At 39.1% G+C, this 15,929-nt stretch overlaps 1 protein-coding gene across 1 annotated transcript in view; it reads left to right on the forward strand.

Moving 5' to 3' along the window:
• NCBP1 (nuclear cap binding protein subunit 1) overlaps nt 1-15,929 on the forward strand; it is a 30,897-nt gene that overhangs the window by 5,438 nt on the left and 9,530 nt on the right. Inside the window, exons 8-19 of the mRNA XM_063424023.1 lie at nt 762-977; nt 1,886-1,983; nt 3,279-3,342; nt 5,519-5,629; nt 6,039-6,103; nt 6,828-6,890; nt 8,185-8,259; nt 9,345-9,448; nt 10,275-10,397; nt 11,536-11,638; nt 12,973-13,066; nt 15,583-15,686. Coding sequence (XP_063280093.1) covers nt 762-977; nt 1,886-1,983; nt 3,279-3,342; nt 5,519-5,629; nt 6,039-6,103; nt 6,828-6,890; nt 8,185-8,259; nt 9,345-9,448; nt 10,275-10,397; nt 11,536-11,638; nt 12,973-13,066; nt 15,583-15,686 — 1,220 coding nt within the window. The remainder of the gene's footprint in view (nt 1-761; nt 978-1,885; nt 1,984-3,278; nt 3,343-5,518; nt 5,630-6,038; nt 6,104-6,827; nt 6,891-8,184; nt 8,260-9,344; nt 9,449-10,274; nt 10,398-11,535; nt 11,639-12,972; nt 13,067-15,582; nt 15,687-15,929) is intronic.

The following is a 15,929-nucleotide window of genomic DNA, read 5'->3' on the forward strand; positions in this document are numbered from 1 at the left end:
CAACTTGGTCCTTTTAGATTGTGTTCACTGTTCCAGTTAAGTCACAGTTTTAAACATCACCTTGCTAAACATAGGTTGGCCTTTCCCTGATTATTAACTGATTATGATCAGTTTGTCTGCATGAGCTTTTTGGCTGCCTAAGTTTTGTTATTTAGTTCAGTAGAGGAGAGATTAGCTGACTGTGTTTGAGACCACAATACTTGGAGAAGTGACTGTTCACGTCAGGTGCTAGCTGTTACTAGTTTTGTTCACGTTTTGTAGTGCCATAATGTTAGTAAATGCAGAGTCCCTCCATGTAAAAACGTTTCTTGAAAGTGTTTTAACTTAAAACTTGCGTTCAGTAAGGTCACAGGCCTCCAGAATTTTTTTATATGGAATAATTTAACAAAGCAAGACTATTGCCAGGTACACAGCTGTCAATGCCATGTCTGTGAGCATGCTGGGATATTATGACTGTCTTAATATTACTGAAGGGTAATGGCTGTTCACTGCTGTGGTTTCACTGGGACTCCTGACGTGCCAGTTGGTGTTTAAAAAATTAAATTTTAAATTAAATTTTACTGACACAAAACTGTATGGACTTAGGAATAGTTCTGGCATTTAGAGTTCTTAAATTATTTGTTGGGTTTGCTGAATCAGCAGTTTAAGAAACTGTGTTTTTCTAAATTTAGTGTAGAATGCATACATTTCAGATTGTTCAGAAAACTGCCCTGTTTGTGCAGAGTTTCAGCAGATCTAATGTTTCTCACCTTTCCTTTCAGTATTTAGACTGCCTGTGGTCTCAGATTCAGAAATTGAAAAAAGACCGTTGGCAAGAGCGGCACATCCTGAGGCCCTACTTGGCTTTTGACAGCGTTCTCTGTGAGGCACTGCAACACAATCTGCCTCCCTTCACACCCCCACCTCACACTGAGGATTCTGTATACCCGATGCCAAGGGTTATTTTTAGGATGTTTGACTACACGGATGACCCTGAGGTACGTAGTGGCTGTCGGGAATGGTGAGTGGATTTCAGTTAGGCTCCTGGGGTGAAAATGTGATGTCCTCTCTCCAGGAGAGTGAGTGCTTGGAAGGCCAGCAGCAGTTTTGCTTTGGCACTTCTGCAGAAATGGACTAAGTGACCAAGTTACGGTACAAAGCAAGTTTGAGAGGAGCAGAATTTAGGGAGTATAGTGATGCTGTCATTTAGAGGACAGTGTTGACTGAATTTTCTAGTGTCTAGTAAAACCACATTCAGAGATTTAGACTTTGCTTCCAAAAAGTTGGTGACTCAAGTATTTTTCTAAACTAGGTATTTGTTGCCATGTTTATCATCTGTTAAAATTTGTTGATGCATATTGTGGAACAGAGGAATGCAGGAGGAGAATATATATGGCTTTCCCCAAATGCTTTTATACTTCCCTTTGCATGAGTCTGCTGCCTTTTACCTTCACTTACTTACCTCTGGTTTTTGCGGTGAAGAACACCACGAGTGTGTATTCTTTCCTCTCTATGGCTTTATTATAGTCTAGCTCAGCTGTGATTTTTTTTTCCAGGCTACACGGTGGTAGCCTAACCAATGACTCCACAAAGCAAAGGAAGAAGCAGATGCTCTGTGAACTTGGAATCACATTCTCTGATTTTGTTCTTATCTCTTCTTTTAATGAGTCCTGGTATTCATTTTGCTTTAAACACGAGTTGCTCAGAGGTTTATGTGGAAATGTGTCATACCAGCTTTTCAGTCCTGAAGGATATAGGGCAGATGAGACCTCATGGTGTTTATGTGGAAGCTGGACTTCTTTTTTCTACCTGTAAATGTAGATAAGCTTGCTTGTAAGATAGCTTGCTGCCTGTGGTATCACTGCATTAGCAGAGATCTTCATGAGTCTTCACTCTTTCTTACCAGGGTCCTGTCATGCCTGGCAGCCACTCCGTTGAGAGATTTGTAATAGAGGAGAACCTCCACTGCATCATCAAATCCCACTGGAAAGAGAGAAAGACTTGGTAGGAGAAGCTTAGTAGTGGTGGGCCGTGGCACTTTTTAAATGCTACCCTGACTTGGGTGCCAGCAGGGATATATCCTGCACTGGTTAGGCAAGAGCTCGAGATCAAACGTTTCCTGAAGCTGGTGATGAAAGTTTATTTACTACATTTATCTGTGCTGAAACTGTTGCCTGGAATACTGTGTATCCATAACATCCAGATAACAGAGAGTCTGTGTAATCCAGAGGGCAGTGGTTTTTTGGGAAGGGAATCCCTTGATAATGTGGAATGTGCTGCAAAAAGTACACAGACACGCCTTATTCCTCATGGGACCTCTGTGGAATATGTGATTGTGTTGTGCTTCCTGGAATTAGCTGCGGCAGTGCACAGAGCTGGTTCATCTGCAGCTGACTGAGCACTGGTGTTTGTGCACATGTCCTTGTTGTGCTTCCTGTGGGAATTACTTGCCAGAGATAATTGAGTTCGCTCTGGGGAGTCATTGCAGGGGCAGGTTTTGTAAGTTTCGGTTCAGCTGTGCCAGGAGGCTGTCGGGGCACTTTTCTTCATTTCTGCCCACACAGTGTCTGAGGTGGGTAATTGATAATCAAGACGGTTTGCCACAGCTGTCACACTTCTATATGAAAACTAACAGATCTTTTATAATATGCATAAAATGGGCAGAAATAATGTTTTTGGTGATGGCATGTGATGAAGTTCTGTGGTTGCAGCTGTTAGATCCAGCAGAAACTAGAAATTCGGTGTTGTGCCCATTAGTGGGATAGTCTTCATTAATTCTCAGAGGAAAGTAAAAGGCCAGGGAAGATACAAGGTGTGACAGAGAGGTAGTGGTTTGCTTTGCACAAATGATAGGTGATAATGACCCAATTAAAAGATTGGGCATTTGAAACATGAGAGTTTCTCATATTAGCCATTAGCTTAATTGTGCTTTCAAGTCATTCTGAACATTTAATTGTTTTGGGTAATTTATTTCCCCTTTTTCATGTACATGTGCCACAATTACAGGTCACCCTGACTTTGCATGCTAAACCACTGGGTATAGCAAGGATAGTGTTCAAGAGATGTTGGTGCTGCACAGAGAGTACATTGTTACAGATTTGAGTTTAGGCAGTGCTAGGGAGTCCTTGTGCTCTGTGGGTTGAATAACCCACAGAGTTTAGAAGGATTATTGATTTGTTTGGTGCTGGTTTTATGGGAACTCTTTCCCAGAATTAAGCATTTTCTGTAATTCTCTTACTTGATTTTTTTATCACATTTGCTGTGTTATGTTTGAATTAAATCTGTCTGTGGTTTTGCAGTGCTGCACAGCTGTTGAGCTATCCAGGAAATAACAAGATCCCTTTGAACTACCATATAGTAGAGGTATGGATTTTATAGATCGCCTCTTTAGAGCGCCATTATTTCATGAGTAACATGAAATCCCTGTTAGTTCCCTTATAGGTTCCTTATATTACAATTTGATTTGGGAATCAACCAGAATTTTGTTAAATTCAACCAGTAGCTTTTAAATTAGCAGGTTATGTACAGTCAAATGATAGTCTTGTTTTTGTTGTAATTTTAACTTGGTGCATTCAGTTCTAAACTAAAATACAAGAGGAAATGTACACAAACTGAAATTCAAGAAACTCCATTTCAACATAAGAAAAATCCGTTTTTAATGCAAAGGTGATTAAGCACTGGAAAAGTTGCAGAAATTCAAAACGTAGCAGGACGCACCCATAAGCAACCTGCTCTGTGACCCTGCATTATGCAGGGGGCTTTTGACTCGATAATCTCTACTTAGGCTCTGCCGTTCTGCATGATTTTATGTTTGGATCTTCTAAATTATTTTGTCTCATTAGCCCTGAAAAGAACTTGTAGTGAAGTGGCAGCATGTTTCCTCTAGGACATTCTCCTTATTAGAGAATTCTAGATAACTGTTACGAGTACCAGCAGAGTAGCTTAGGTCTTCTTTTACTGCCTTCCTTGAAAAAGTCTGTTTTCAAGATGCAGAGCTGTGTAAAACTTCACTGATTTCCTCAAAAAATGAGAGGAATTAACAGGTTACTCTAATAGCAACTTGTTGTATAAAAGCTTTATGAGAAGTAACTATAAGTATTGAGTTTCAGACCTAATTATGACAAGAAATAATCCTATGTAGAATATTGATCTTAAAGTGGGATTGAGAATTCCTTTTGGCACCAAAATGCCAAATATTCTGTTTGCAGTGAAGTGGTGTGAGTTTTGGTCACCTTGTTCTTTTTTTACTCTGAATTCAGAACAGTATTAAATTTATTACATTAAACAGTATTAAAATTAGGAATCATTTTAGGCCTTAACATTGAAGTATATTCAGTGATTTTGCGTCCAGTATCTTGATGTGCTGTAAAAAGTGATGAAAAAACAAAAAGTGTACAAATTCTACAACACTGTCATTATTTCCTTTTTTTCTTATGAAATTTCACTAAGTTTTAGAATGTAACTGATTATGCAGTTGTTATTTCCGATCTTAAAAATGGAGCCATTTTCTGCCTAACAGAGTTCTCCCTACTTTCTGGCTATATGTGTCTGAACAAAATGTCCAACTTAATGCTGACATAGAAAGGTTCCCCAGCATCTTACAGTCTCTTCATGCTTTCAGGTCCTTCCTTAAAAAACAAGTTCTCACCAATGTGTTTTCATGTGATGTTTTTGGAATCTATAAATAGATGTTGATTTCTTATACAAGTAAAACTTTTCTAAAAAAAGATTCTTTTAAGCTTTATTCAGAAATTTAAAAAAGAAACTGATCAACCATAATGAATCAAAGTTTCCCGACTCCTTTGATGTAATTTAAATTTAGTTGAGAGTGGAATGCAAAATAAACAGAAACTCAGAGGTGGATGTTGTACAGTGATGACTTCTTTTTCTAGCACTCAGAGGTTGACATGCTGTTACTATAGGCAAACTTTAAAATAAAAACACAAATGCTGCCTGCAGGGTAATTTTCATGTTTATTAGAAGGGTTTTTCCAAGAGGTAGTGAGCATATGTATTTGTTGTATGAAATGCTGGTTGTAATTCTCAGTTTAAAGTTGTGGCTATTTATATACAGTTTGGTATAGGAGAAAAGAGGTCACAATGGAAAAGTGATACGTGTAATTTTAATGCAAATATTGTTCTCATACTAAATGCTTAGGCTTCATTATTTACTATCCAGTAAGATCAAATTATTTCTGCATTTCTTAGATCATATGGGTATAACTGAAGTAGGTCATATTATAACTATGCTCATTTCCACAGTTACATCCTATGTTTGTTAAACATAGTAGATGTGTAATGCTGATATTATGTTAGTATGAAATGATAAGAGCAGTTAGAGCAGACTGTATTAGTACAGTGTTGTGTTACAAATACCTTTTATTGGTTCTCTCTCTTTTTCCTGGAGCATGCATTTGATAGAAAAATATAGGTCTTTTGGGATAGGTAATTGTTTAATATTGATGGCTACCGTTGTGAAGCTGAGAATTGTGCAGGCCATATTGGACTGTGCTCTTATTCTGCGATTTCCTCTCCTCCAGGTAATATTTGCAGAGTTGTTTCAACTGCCATCTCCACCACATATTGAAGTCATGTACACAACACTCCTGATTGAGCTGTGCAAACTTCAGCCTGGCTCTTTACCACAAGTTGTATCCTTTCTGTGCTCCTGAGGAAATGCAGTCTTTATTTATGAAATGCAGTCTTTATTTTGTTTGTTCTGTATCTAGTGGGACAGTAATAAATACTACTAATGTGTTACAGTATCTGCAGGAAACTTTGCCTGTAACACTTGCTTTGCTTATTGCATGATGTGAATTCCATCCTTCTGTGGAAGATGCCATCAGTCTTGTGATAATGGAAGAACAGGCTGGGATTAGAGGGTGGAAGTCAAAATATACTTCACATTTTCCACTGTAGATTTACTTGATTTACATGATTTTGGAGTAGGCTCAGGGAGTTTCCAGTAGAAAACGTTGATACTATTCTGTTGAAAACCTGAAAGGAAAAACATCTGACTTATCTACTTCTTTGTAATAAACCTTAATAAGAAACTTTAAGCTTGCACAAGCTACAGAAATGCTCTACATGCGTTTGGACACAATGAATACAACATGTGTAGACAGGTAAATGTGTTTTGGAGATGATGGAAAACATCCCTTGATAACCAGTGTAGAAGAAAACAAAGAGGCTGTGGAAAGAGTAGTCAGAAAGCCTTTTTAGACCTACCTGATGTTATTCAAAATGTTTTGTGAGCTCTGGCTTTGGGTGACCCACGGAGGAGGTGGAGGATTTACTGCTTGCCTTTCCTCACAACGGTCCCCCAGAGGTCACAACGGCCCCTCTGTCTGTGCAGGACAGTTAGGATCGGTGACAACGTTTCCTTCCTCAGAGCTGTTCATAGTTGTGTAGCACTGTTACACACAGTGCCTGCTCCCTTGTGGTCGGGGGCATGACTTGGAAGGGAGGTTGATGGCATATGTGCCACCCAGAGGAGGAGAATGGTGGTGATTTTACCCTTTCAGTGGAGTCTTCATTAAGTAGGAGAGTGGTTATGATTATAATTGTGGAAGTTGCGTATTCACAGTAAGTTTACATTTTAATTGATAGTTGAATGCTTCATCTCTTCGTGTGAAATGCATGACAGGCTGTTTGTTCATAAAACCTTCTTTCTGACTCTCCAGATTGAGTCTTTTGTATCTGTCAACATAAATGCCTGTTTAATGCTGTAATAGCTTAAAGAGTTAAGGCTCAACTTGGAAAAGTAGAATGCATTTTTAAGAAAAGATCAACTGAAAGTTTTCCTGCACTTCTGACATTTAACAGAGCTTTCTTTTTCTTTTAATGAAGATTTATTAACTGGTTTTCTCACCACTTGAGCAACTTTCAGTTCCGTTGGAGCTGGGAAGACTGGTAAGTTTCTACCCTTTGCATTTAAACCTGATATTGCTAAAACCTTAACGTTTCAAACACATCCAGAAAGTGTCACAGTTAGTGGCCCTGTTAATGGCTTTCCTCTATCTTATCAGAGACCTCTTGTAATCGGCCCACCAGCACTCAGTGGTAGGTTATTTTGGTAATCTCTTTAGTGTATTATCCCTGGTGAACTTTGTGGTAAATCTCAAGCTGGTGTAAGCATTTCTTAAAGAAGGGAAGCAGAAATGTGATTAATTTGTCCTGCACTGTCAGTTGCCAGCAATCTTTCCAAAATGCCTCCCCATATCTTTTCTTTACTTTTAATGGTTTGTGCTGACTCTTTGTATCCTGTATTCATTCTGTTGTTTTGCTTTCTGCCCTACCCAAACCTTTCACTATAACTTTTATCCTTGAAACCTTGTGGTCTTTTTCCCACCTGCCAAATCCTAGCACCTGAATTTCTATCAGAGTTTGCCCTGCCACGTGTTCTTACTGTGCCAGGGCATCTGTAGCAGGAGCTCCCTGGAGTCCATTAATGTCTGAGTGCTGGTTCCCTGAGATTTCCATTCAGGCACCCATGTAGCAAGTGAGATCCCCTCAAGGCCAAGTCCTCCAAGAATTAGTTACCACAGCCTGTGACTGTACCTGCTTTCTGTAGGTGATCTGCCTGACAGTCCTTGTTGGAGAGGGGTTCAGCCCTTCTTCTGGTAAGGTTCTGCGGGTTTACTAAAGTTTCTTGCACTGTCCTCCTGTGGAGTTAAGTGCTTCATGGCTATCCTGGCATACATCCATGTTGACTGACCAGGCAGCAGTTTTCAAAGAGATGATTTTAGTTTGTCTGGATGTTCCTTAATGGCAGTACTTCAGTGCATCTCTTTCACAAGGTGCCATTTTTCACAAATCTTGCAAGTAACTGTGTGTCAGGCTTTTCTTTACCTGCAATGCATTTGAAATCAGCCTGGAGAGCTGAGGGAGAAACAGACTATGAAATCACTCAAGGTTCCTTTCCTAAGGAAAGAGAAAGCCAGCTAACCATAGCCACAAATTATTTTTAATGTGGTGGGGGAAGGGAAGTTACATGAAAATTTATCACACAGAGATGAGATTCCAGGAATGCTAATTGCCAGTAAGGATGTACCGATTAACTTACCTCAATGATTTAAAAGTGCCTGCACTCCACGGGTCCAGCACCCCCATTGTCATCAGACTGTGATTGTTTAGTACTATCACACCAAGCCAAAAAGAGACTAAATGCTTTTGCTGAAAGCCATTGCATTCTGTCCTTTGATAGGTCAGATTGTCTTACTCAGGACCTTGAAAAACCCAAACCCAAATTTGTGAGAGAGGTTTTGGAAAAGTGCATGCGGTAAGTAAAATCTTTCCATCGTCGTGCTCAAGGCAAAGTTTCATCTGAATACTGTCGGAGTCCCTTTAGCTTGACTCTTGTCTTGGATGCATCTGTTCTTACAATTCATTTTCAATTAAAAGATGAGTCTGTTGTTTGTGTGTTTTTTTAATCTGGTTTACCTGCTGTAGGGCGCTGCTTTAAAGAGAGGGAGAAACAGGTGATGCAGATGGTGGTGAGCTGTCCGTGCACACCCGTAGTTCCATAAAGACATGCTTCACCATAGACACAGAAAGAAATAAAATTTGGGCTATATTCTTGGAAAGTATTCAGCATTCACAGAAATAGACAGAAGTGACCATTAGTTGTACTAAAAATTGAGAATCTAGTCTTGATTCTTCTAGGTGCCTCTGATGTTCATTTGCTTCAAACTAACAAACAACTGTCTAAACAAACAAAATATCCAAACCCAGCAAGACTATATGATCAGTAGTTCTGATAAGTAGTCTGGACTTAGAATTGTTGAGATTAGGGTGATATAGGAGAGAGAAAGAGCAAAATGTTGAAAAAGTGTGTGTTATTCAGCATCCTACATGAAAAATCAAGATTAGGGTGAATTCCATATCAGAAGTATGAAAGTGTTGTGCTGCACAACAAATGCATTTTTTTCTGTGGCACTCTTCCATTTCACTGAAAACTCTGGTAGCAAATAAGGCCTTTGTGGGAGTAAAATGAAGCTGGAAAGTAAAATGAAGATGTCTGGTTTAATATTTTTCCTGCTTTGAATACTGACATCTTACTAGTTTTCTACAGCATGTATCAGTTTTTTGCATAAAACTTCTTACCAGAAGTTGACTTACTTTTCATAAGGGAAATTAATTGTATGAGGATGAAACTCCAGCATCACAGAATTAAAATAGAAAGCATCTACTAGCATCTACTAGTCTACTAGCTCTTACTATCCAGCAGAAACTACCATTCTGTTGTATAGGCATCTTGAATCTTGTTTTATGGATATTAAATACAGAAAAAACATTTTCTAGCAGTCATTAGCCGTGGTGTTATTCCCTTTTTAATTCTGCTGCTGTGGAACTTGTTATTTCCAGACTCTCCTACCATCAGCGAATAATAGACATTGTTCCTGCAAGTTTTTCTGTCCTCAGTCCTGCTAATCCAGTGTGCATTTACAAATACGGAGATGAGAGCAATAGTAAGTATTAAAATTACCAGTGGTCAAGTTGGAGAAGTATTTCAGAGCAAGGGAGCACACTAGATTGACTGTGATGTGAGTTGTCCTCATAAAAAAGAATACAGGTCAAATAAATATGCATGATTTTCATGTGGGTAAATATGCTTCACATGAGCAATTAATATGTATTAAGCCTGGATCGCTCTAATAAAATCCTGTCTGCTACTTACGAAGCAAAGAAAATCCAGATACAGCAAGCTGCTATTGCTGATGTGGCTGTGGTGTTGTGCAGTATTATTTGCAAGAAGTCTAAAATTGGACAATTCATCTATTTACCTTGTTTGGGCACAATACTATGGAAAAGTCAGCATCTGAAGTGATAATGAGAAATTATTTTTTGAACTCGAAGCACTAGAATATTTTACCAGTAAACTTGATTTAATGAGTATACAGAACAGATACCATAAAGGTGACATAGAGAGGGACCTTATTATTCCTTTTATTGCTCAGTGTAAATACAGGCCTAAGCATACAAGTGTCATCATCAAAGATACAGTGACGAAAAACAACAAAGTGTTGTATTTTTAGAAACCTGGTGGAAACTGAAGTAGAGCTTTAGTGAGGAACTTGATTGCCTGAGCTCAGGTCTAGAGGTTTTACTCCAAGTTTTGAAGACCACAAAATGTATTGATCAGTTTTATGGCCTATTGAGGTGGACAATGATATTAGAAACACCAAGTTTTAGGTGTAGCTGGGAAGGGTACTTGTTTCTCTGCAAGGCAGGCTGATGTTAAAAGTGTTCACTTGCTTGCCTTTCCATGTTTATGACCTCTTTGTTTTTGTTCAGGGTCTCTTCCTGGATATACTGTGGCACTCTGTTTAACAATTGCAATTAAAAATAAGGCCAGCAATGATGAAATCTTCAGCATTTTAAAAGATGTGCCTAATCCAAACCAGGATGATGATGATGGTAAGATACAAGCTGTTAGGCTTTGACAGACTATCATTTATTCTGTGTGTGGACTGATCTGCCATGCTTTAAAGCTATGAGTGTGTTGGCTCACAGACCTGTATGCTTTTCCTTCTAGTAGTTGGTTTCAATTTAGCAGTAAAAACACCACTTCTAGTTCTTTTGTAAAAATCTTACATGCAGTGGCCTGTTTTTCCTAATAGAGGTAAACTGGTGCGTGTGTTTTCTTGCAATTTTTGACGGAATAAAAGAACAGAGGGCAGGTCTGAAATTCTGTGTTTCTGCCCTAAGAGCTTTCCTGCCCTCAGTGCAGTCCTGTAACAGATAAGACAGCCAGCCTGCTGGCTGGCATGTTGCACAGGTGAAAACTCATGGTGGGACTGCTCACATTCTCCTTAGCTTTGGAGCCACAGGTAGCACTGATTCCTAAAGCTTTAGTGTTTGTGGAGTGAGGGGTGTGAGAAAGAGTTAGAAGTGATCTAAACAATGGTGAATGCTTCATTTTTTTGTAGTATTTGCGAGGGTTCAGCTATACAGGCAGAGAACAACAATGATCTGGTGGATTTTTTTTTCCCTAGGATCCACTGTCATGTTTCCTGATTTGCTTTAGGCATTACCCACTAATTAGTGCTCTCCCTTTTGCCTGTCTTCAGCTGCAGAAGGGCACCTACCACCATTCACCATAGTAGCTGTATTTGCTGTACATGCCTGGTGGACCTTTCTCCTATATCCTAGATGGTCAGCCTCTGTATGTTAATAGTCCTTACCTTTCCCTCCTCACCCACGCCCCCATCTTTATGGCCTTCCAAGGCCCTCGTCTAGGTGCACAGCTGCAGTTTCCCTTGCTGACTTTCTGTGCTGCCATCAGTGCTGTCACATGTTGGTGGGATGGCTGTGTCTCTGGTGGAATTCCATGTTGGTGAAGAAGCTTTGAGCACATTTTCTCCATGGCAAAATTGGAGCCTGAAGCTGCACATTTTGTGGGAGTCTTTACTAGCTCCTTGCTCAGCCCTGCAGAACTCTGTTGATGGAACTCTTGTGAAATGAGCTAAAACCGTAATTTATCTCTGCAGTTGTACGAGTAGCTTACATTATTTACTTGAAGTATTTATTAGCTTCAACATCAAATAACTTGCAGGTGAAGGATTTACTTTCAACCCTCTGAAAATAGAAGTCTTTGTTCAAACTCTGCTCCATCTGGCTGCAAAGTCCTTTAGCCACTCCTTCAGCGCCCTGGCAAAGTAAGTATAATATGTGCATTATTTTGGGGCTCATAGAGCAGTTTAATTCTGACAGTTAAATGCAGGATGAAAGAAGTGGAGTGCAAGCTTCAGCAGTGTTGGTACTCCACAAAGCAGTATGACTAGGAGAGCTAATGACATTGATTACTGAAGGAATGGTGGTGTAAATCCTAGATTATACATATGTGAATTGAATTAACAGAAACAGATACATTGCAGCCATGTAGTGTAAATGAAGTAAATGAGACAGGTTTGGAAAATTACTTCATTTTTGTATTGCTTATTTGCTGATTACGGCAAGGAAAAAGAGATTCTTTCTGCATTTCAATGACTGCGTAGCTGCCATCATAATATCTTGTACTATGAATATGGATCTAGGACAGTTACATCTGTATTAAAAAAAAGAGGAAAGAAAAAGAAAACATGAAACTTCAAAACAATCTGCTGTTAATTTCTCCTGTCTACCAAAGCAGAGTAAATTCCATCCTAAAATAGTTTAGCATTCATCCCCTAAAGACATACTAGAACTGCAAAGAATTTACTGCACCATTTTTAGCAAAATTAGAATAACATTTTTAATCCTGTGTATTTTGAAGTTGATTTTAAGTGGTTTTGTTACATGAAAGCTAGTCACAGGCATCTTAATGAGTTATTTTTCTATCTGTCCCTAAAGATGGATAAAACTAGTACAAAAGCATGCACCTGGAACCTCTACAGAGGCAATGTTGATAAGAAGCGCTAGGTAGTAACCTGTAGTCAGGAGTAAAAGAGCAGGGTTATTCAAATACTTAGACTATGGTATTTTCTCCACTGCATAACAGCAGTGGCAGCCAAGAGATCAAGAAGAGCCTCTTATGCTTTATAGTTATATTACAATAAGCTGGGCTATGAATGCTGTGTAGCAGTCAGAGTAACTGCTAAAATAGATACTTTTAGCAGCCTCTCCTTGGAAAAAAGGCCCTTAGGATAAGTGGCTGAAGTTGCAGAAATACGTTAAGAGGAAGGTCTAAGGCTCAAAAGGCAGCAAATTTGGTTCAGCTGTGTATAGATCAGCACATGAAGCAGAAAAGTGCCTCCTGCTTTTGAGAGCCTGAGAAATGTAGCCTAGCTTCAGGAAGTAGGTTCACCACTAAGATGTAAGTTGCTTTTAGATGTCATTTCTTTGTAGACTATTTTAGGTCAGGATGGTAATATTTTCCAGGGAACAGTTGTCTAAGAAATGCTGTAGGTAGTCACATAATTTTCTTCTGGCCAATCCAAACCACTTTCCTTATAGCTGCTGCTCTTTTGACCTGGCCTCAGCCTATCCATTGACTACTTACTTCTATTAAAAGGTTTCATGAAGTCTTCAAAACACTTGCTGAAAGTGACGAGGGGAAACTTCATGTTCTGAGGGTTGTGTATGAGGTTTGGAAGAATCATCCACAGGTAAGAGGCTGGAATGTCAAGGATCTTTGTGAGTTTCAACTCACAAAAGTCATATGTGAATAAAAAATACAGTTTGTTTTATATCCATTAAAAATAATTTGTCTGTTGTCATTCTAAGGATGGTTTAGATTGTATTTAGTGTTGCTACTACAAAAATGAAGGCTGGGCATAAAATATGTACCATCAGTGATGCTGCTTTTTTCTCAAGAGTTCACGGTGAAAGTGCAAGAGCTGTCATTAAGACTCAAATTAATACTATGCTGGTTGTTGAACAAGAGAATAATTTTTGTCAAAATCATGGTTTTGTTCAGAGTCAGAAAGCAACATAAATATGCAAATTTAAATAAGATGTTGCTCTCATATCTAGAACAGGCCACAGTCCTAGAAATGTGAAAGCCTAGGGATTTTAAGGCTTTTTTTTTTCCCTCCAACAATTGCTAGTGAAAGCCATCCAGTTATTACACAGAGCTCATGCTGGAGTCACTATTGTGTGTGGACAGGGTGAGCAGAGCTGCAGTAGTGGCTGTTCAGAACAGATCAGTCTGACAGTGCTGTGGTAATGTCCATTCTTGAGCCAGAGGAAATAACACCCTAAAAGACCTACAAAAGATGCCTCGGTTGTTTAAGCCGTTCAGTTTCTTCACAGCAATTGTGTTTTACCTCAGCTGTCATTTTTCTATGAATAGTAATCAATGAGGAACTCAGGCTGACTTTGCCTGCATTAATTACTTCACATATTCCTTGCCAGTTTGTGTTGCTGTAAAGTGGACTTCTGTGCTGGAGAGTGGACTGTACCTCTCAGTTGCACAGGCCACACTATAAGAAGTGATGTGACTGATAACCAGGAGTACTCCTTGCATCTGCTCCTAGACCTGTGGTCTGTTCTCTAGTGGAAAAAATGAGCACCTACAAGATAACTATACAAGCTGTTACCTCTCTTGAAAACATAAAAAAGGAGGATTTTTTAAAAAAAATATTTGACTTATTACCCAGTTTACTGACCTTGAAAATGTGACATTTGCAGTCTGACCTACTTTTTGCTGCCATTTAATTGGATCAAAAGAAATTTCATTACTGTAATGTAATATCTATATCAGCTTCCTCTTCATTCCTTTGTATTGCAGCATTACCAAACTGAGATGGAGGTTTAGAAACCAGACTAAATAATCATGTTAAATTTTTAGGAATAAATCAAGATCCCGTTTAAAAAATCTCAGGTGCAAAACTTTGGAAAGTTGCTGTGTGCTGTTCTACTTAATCATGAACTTTTCTTCTCTTTCTTTTACTGCAGTTCTGTATTTTCTGCTTCAAATCAATTCCTTTCTTCTTATTTCCTAGTCCTCATCCTCCTTGTCATACAGAAGGAATGGTGCCTTCACAGCAGGGCACTTGTCCAGAGTCTGTTTTCAGGATGTCCACCCTACTCCTAGGTCTATGGGAACACCCTGGGATTTGGTTCAGACTAACCATGCTTACTTATATGGCTTAAAGCACTAATGAGTGGTCTCTGCTGCAGGTAGTGATTTAACAGCAGGACTCGGTCCATGGACTTAAAAGCAAGCTGGTGGTGGTGACTTCATAAAGAGAAACTTTAACATTGAGATTAAATATTTTCTCCAAATCCTAGATATGTGTTTTTTGGAAGACCAGGCTAAGTAATCAGAAATCCTTCCTGGCAATGCAGAAAGACAAATAAAACACAGGATACTATCCTGGGACTTGAAAGTTGAGTGCTGAGTCCTCTGTATGATTCATTCAGTTATTTTAATTTTCCTTCCTTAAAAGGAACTTTGTTACACATCCTCATTTGACAACGGGTGGTTGTAAGGATAAATACAGTGCAGGCTGTGGTTCTTAGATACTGTGGCATTCAATCACATGAGTAACTAAGATAAGCCCCTTTTTTCTGAACAGCTTGCATCTTCTTTAGTCAGTAACTCTTCTCTGCAGTTGCCTGCTAGATGGCTTGCAACTCCCTCAGAATCATGGCAGTGCCTGTAGCAAGTAAACCTTTCCACTGACTCCACGATGCTCGTTCATTCTGTCCTGAAGTTAATGGGCCCTGTAGAGAAAAGCTTACTGTCACATTTGAAGGCCGTTGCAGTTCAAGTAGAGTAAGCTAACAGCAGCATCCTTCATTATGGTGATCTGACAGGTATATGTGCTCTGGTTGGAGTACTTTGATGTCAAATACTAGCACTCGTGTCTCTCAAGGCCTCTGTTCCAACTCTTATTCTTATATTTTTTGTTTTTGTATGGGAGTATGTATGCTAACAAAGAGTGATACTTTCAGAAATAGGTATGGTTGTCAAAAAAATTAGAATGCTTTATGTAATTGGTACATAAATCCCCTCATTTGAAATGTTTTAAGCTAGACTACCCAACTACTTTGCTTAAGTATTCGAAATTATATAGTAATACCACTGATGTAGAGTTGCATCGAGTCATCTCTGGTTTTATCTGAGGCTGGAATATTTTACACAGATTGTGTGTGTATTGTCTTTCACAAAATACAGATGATTGCTGTGCTTGTGGACAAGATGATTCGGACACAAATTGTTGACTGTGCTGCAGTAGCAAACTGGATCTTTTCTTCAGAGCTGGCACATGATTTTACTCGGTAACAAGAACTTGGTTTGGGTTGTTACTTGTCTTTGATTTGCTATTTTAAGTTGCCAGCACATAGTTCAATCTTTGAATACTCAGTAGTGGAGTAAGGTACAATTAGGCTTTTGCCATTTCTACAAAATACGTGCTTAAACATTTTTCTTTCTGAGTTGGGGTATGACTGTTAGTGTGACAATGCAGGATTGCTGTTGGCATGTCATTTTGCTAGCAGTGCCTAAGCCTGCTGACGTGGAAC

This window comes from Prinia subflava, chromosome Z, assembly GCF_021018805.1.
Source record: "Prinia subflava isolate CZ2003 ecotype Zambia chromosome Z, Cam_Psub_1.2, whole genome shotgun sequence".
NCBI classification, from domain to species: domain Eukaryota; kingdom Metazoa; phylum Chordata; class Aves; order Passeriformes; family Cisticolidae; genus Prinia; species Prinia subflava.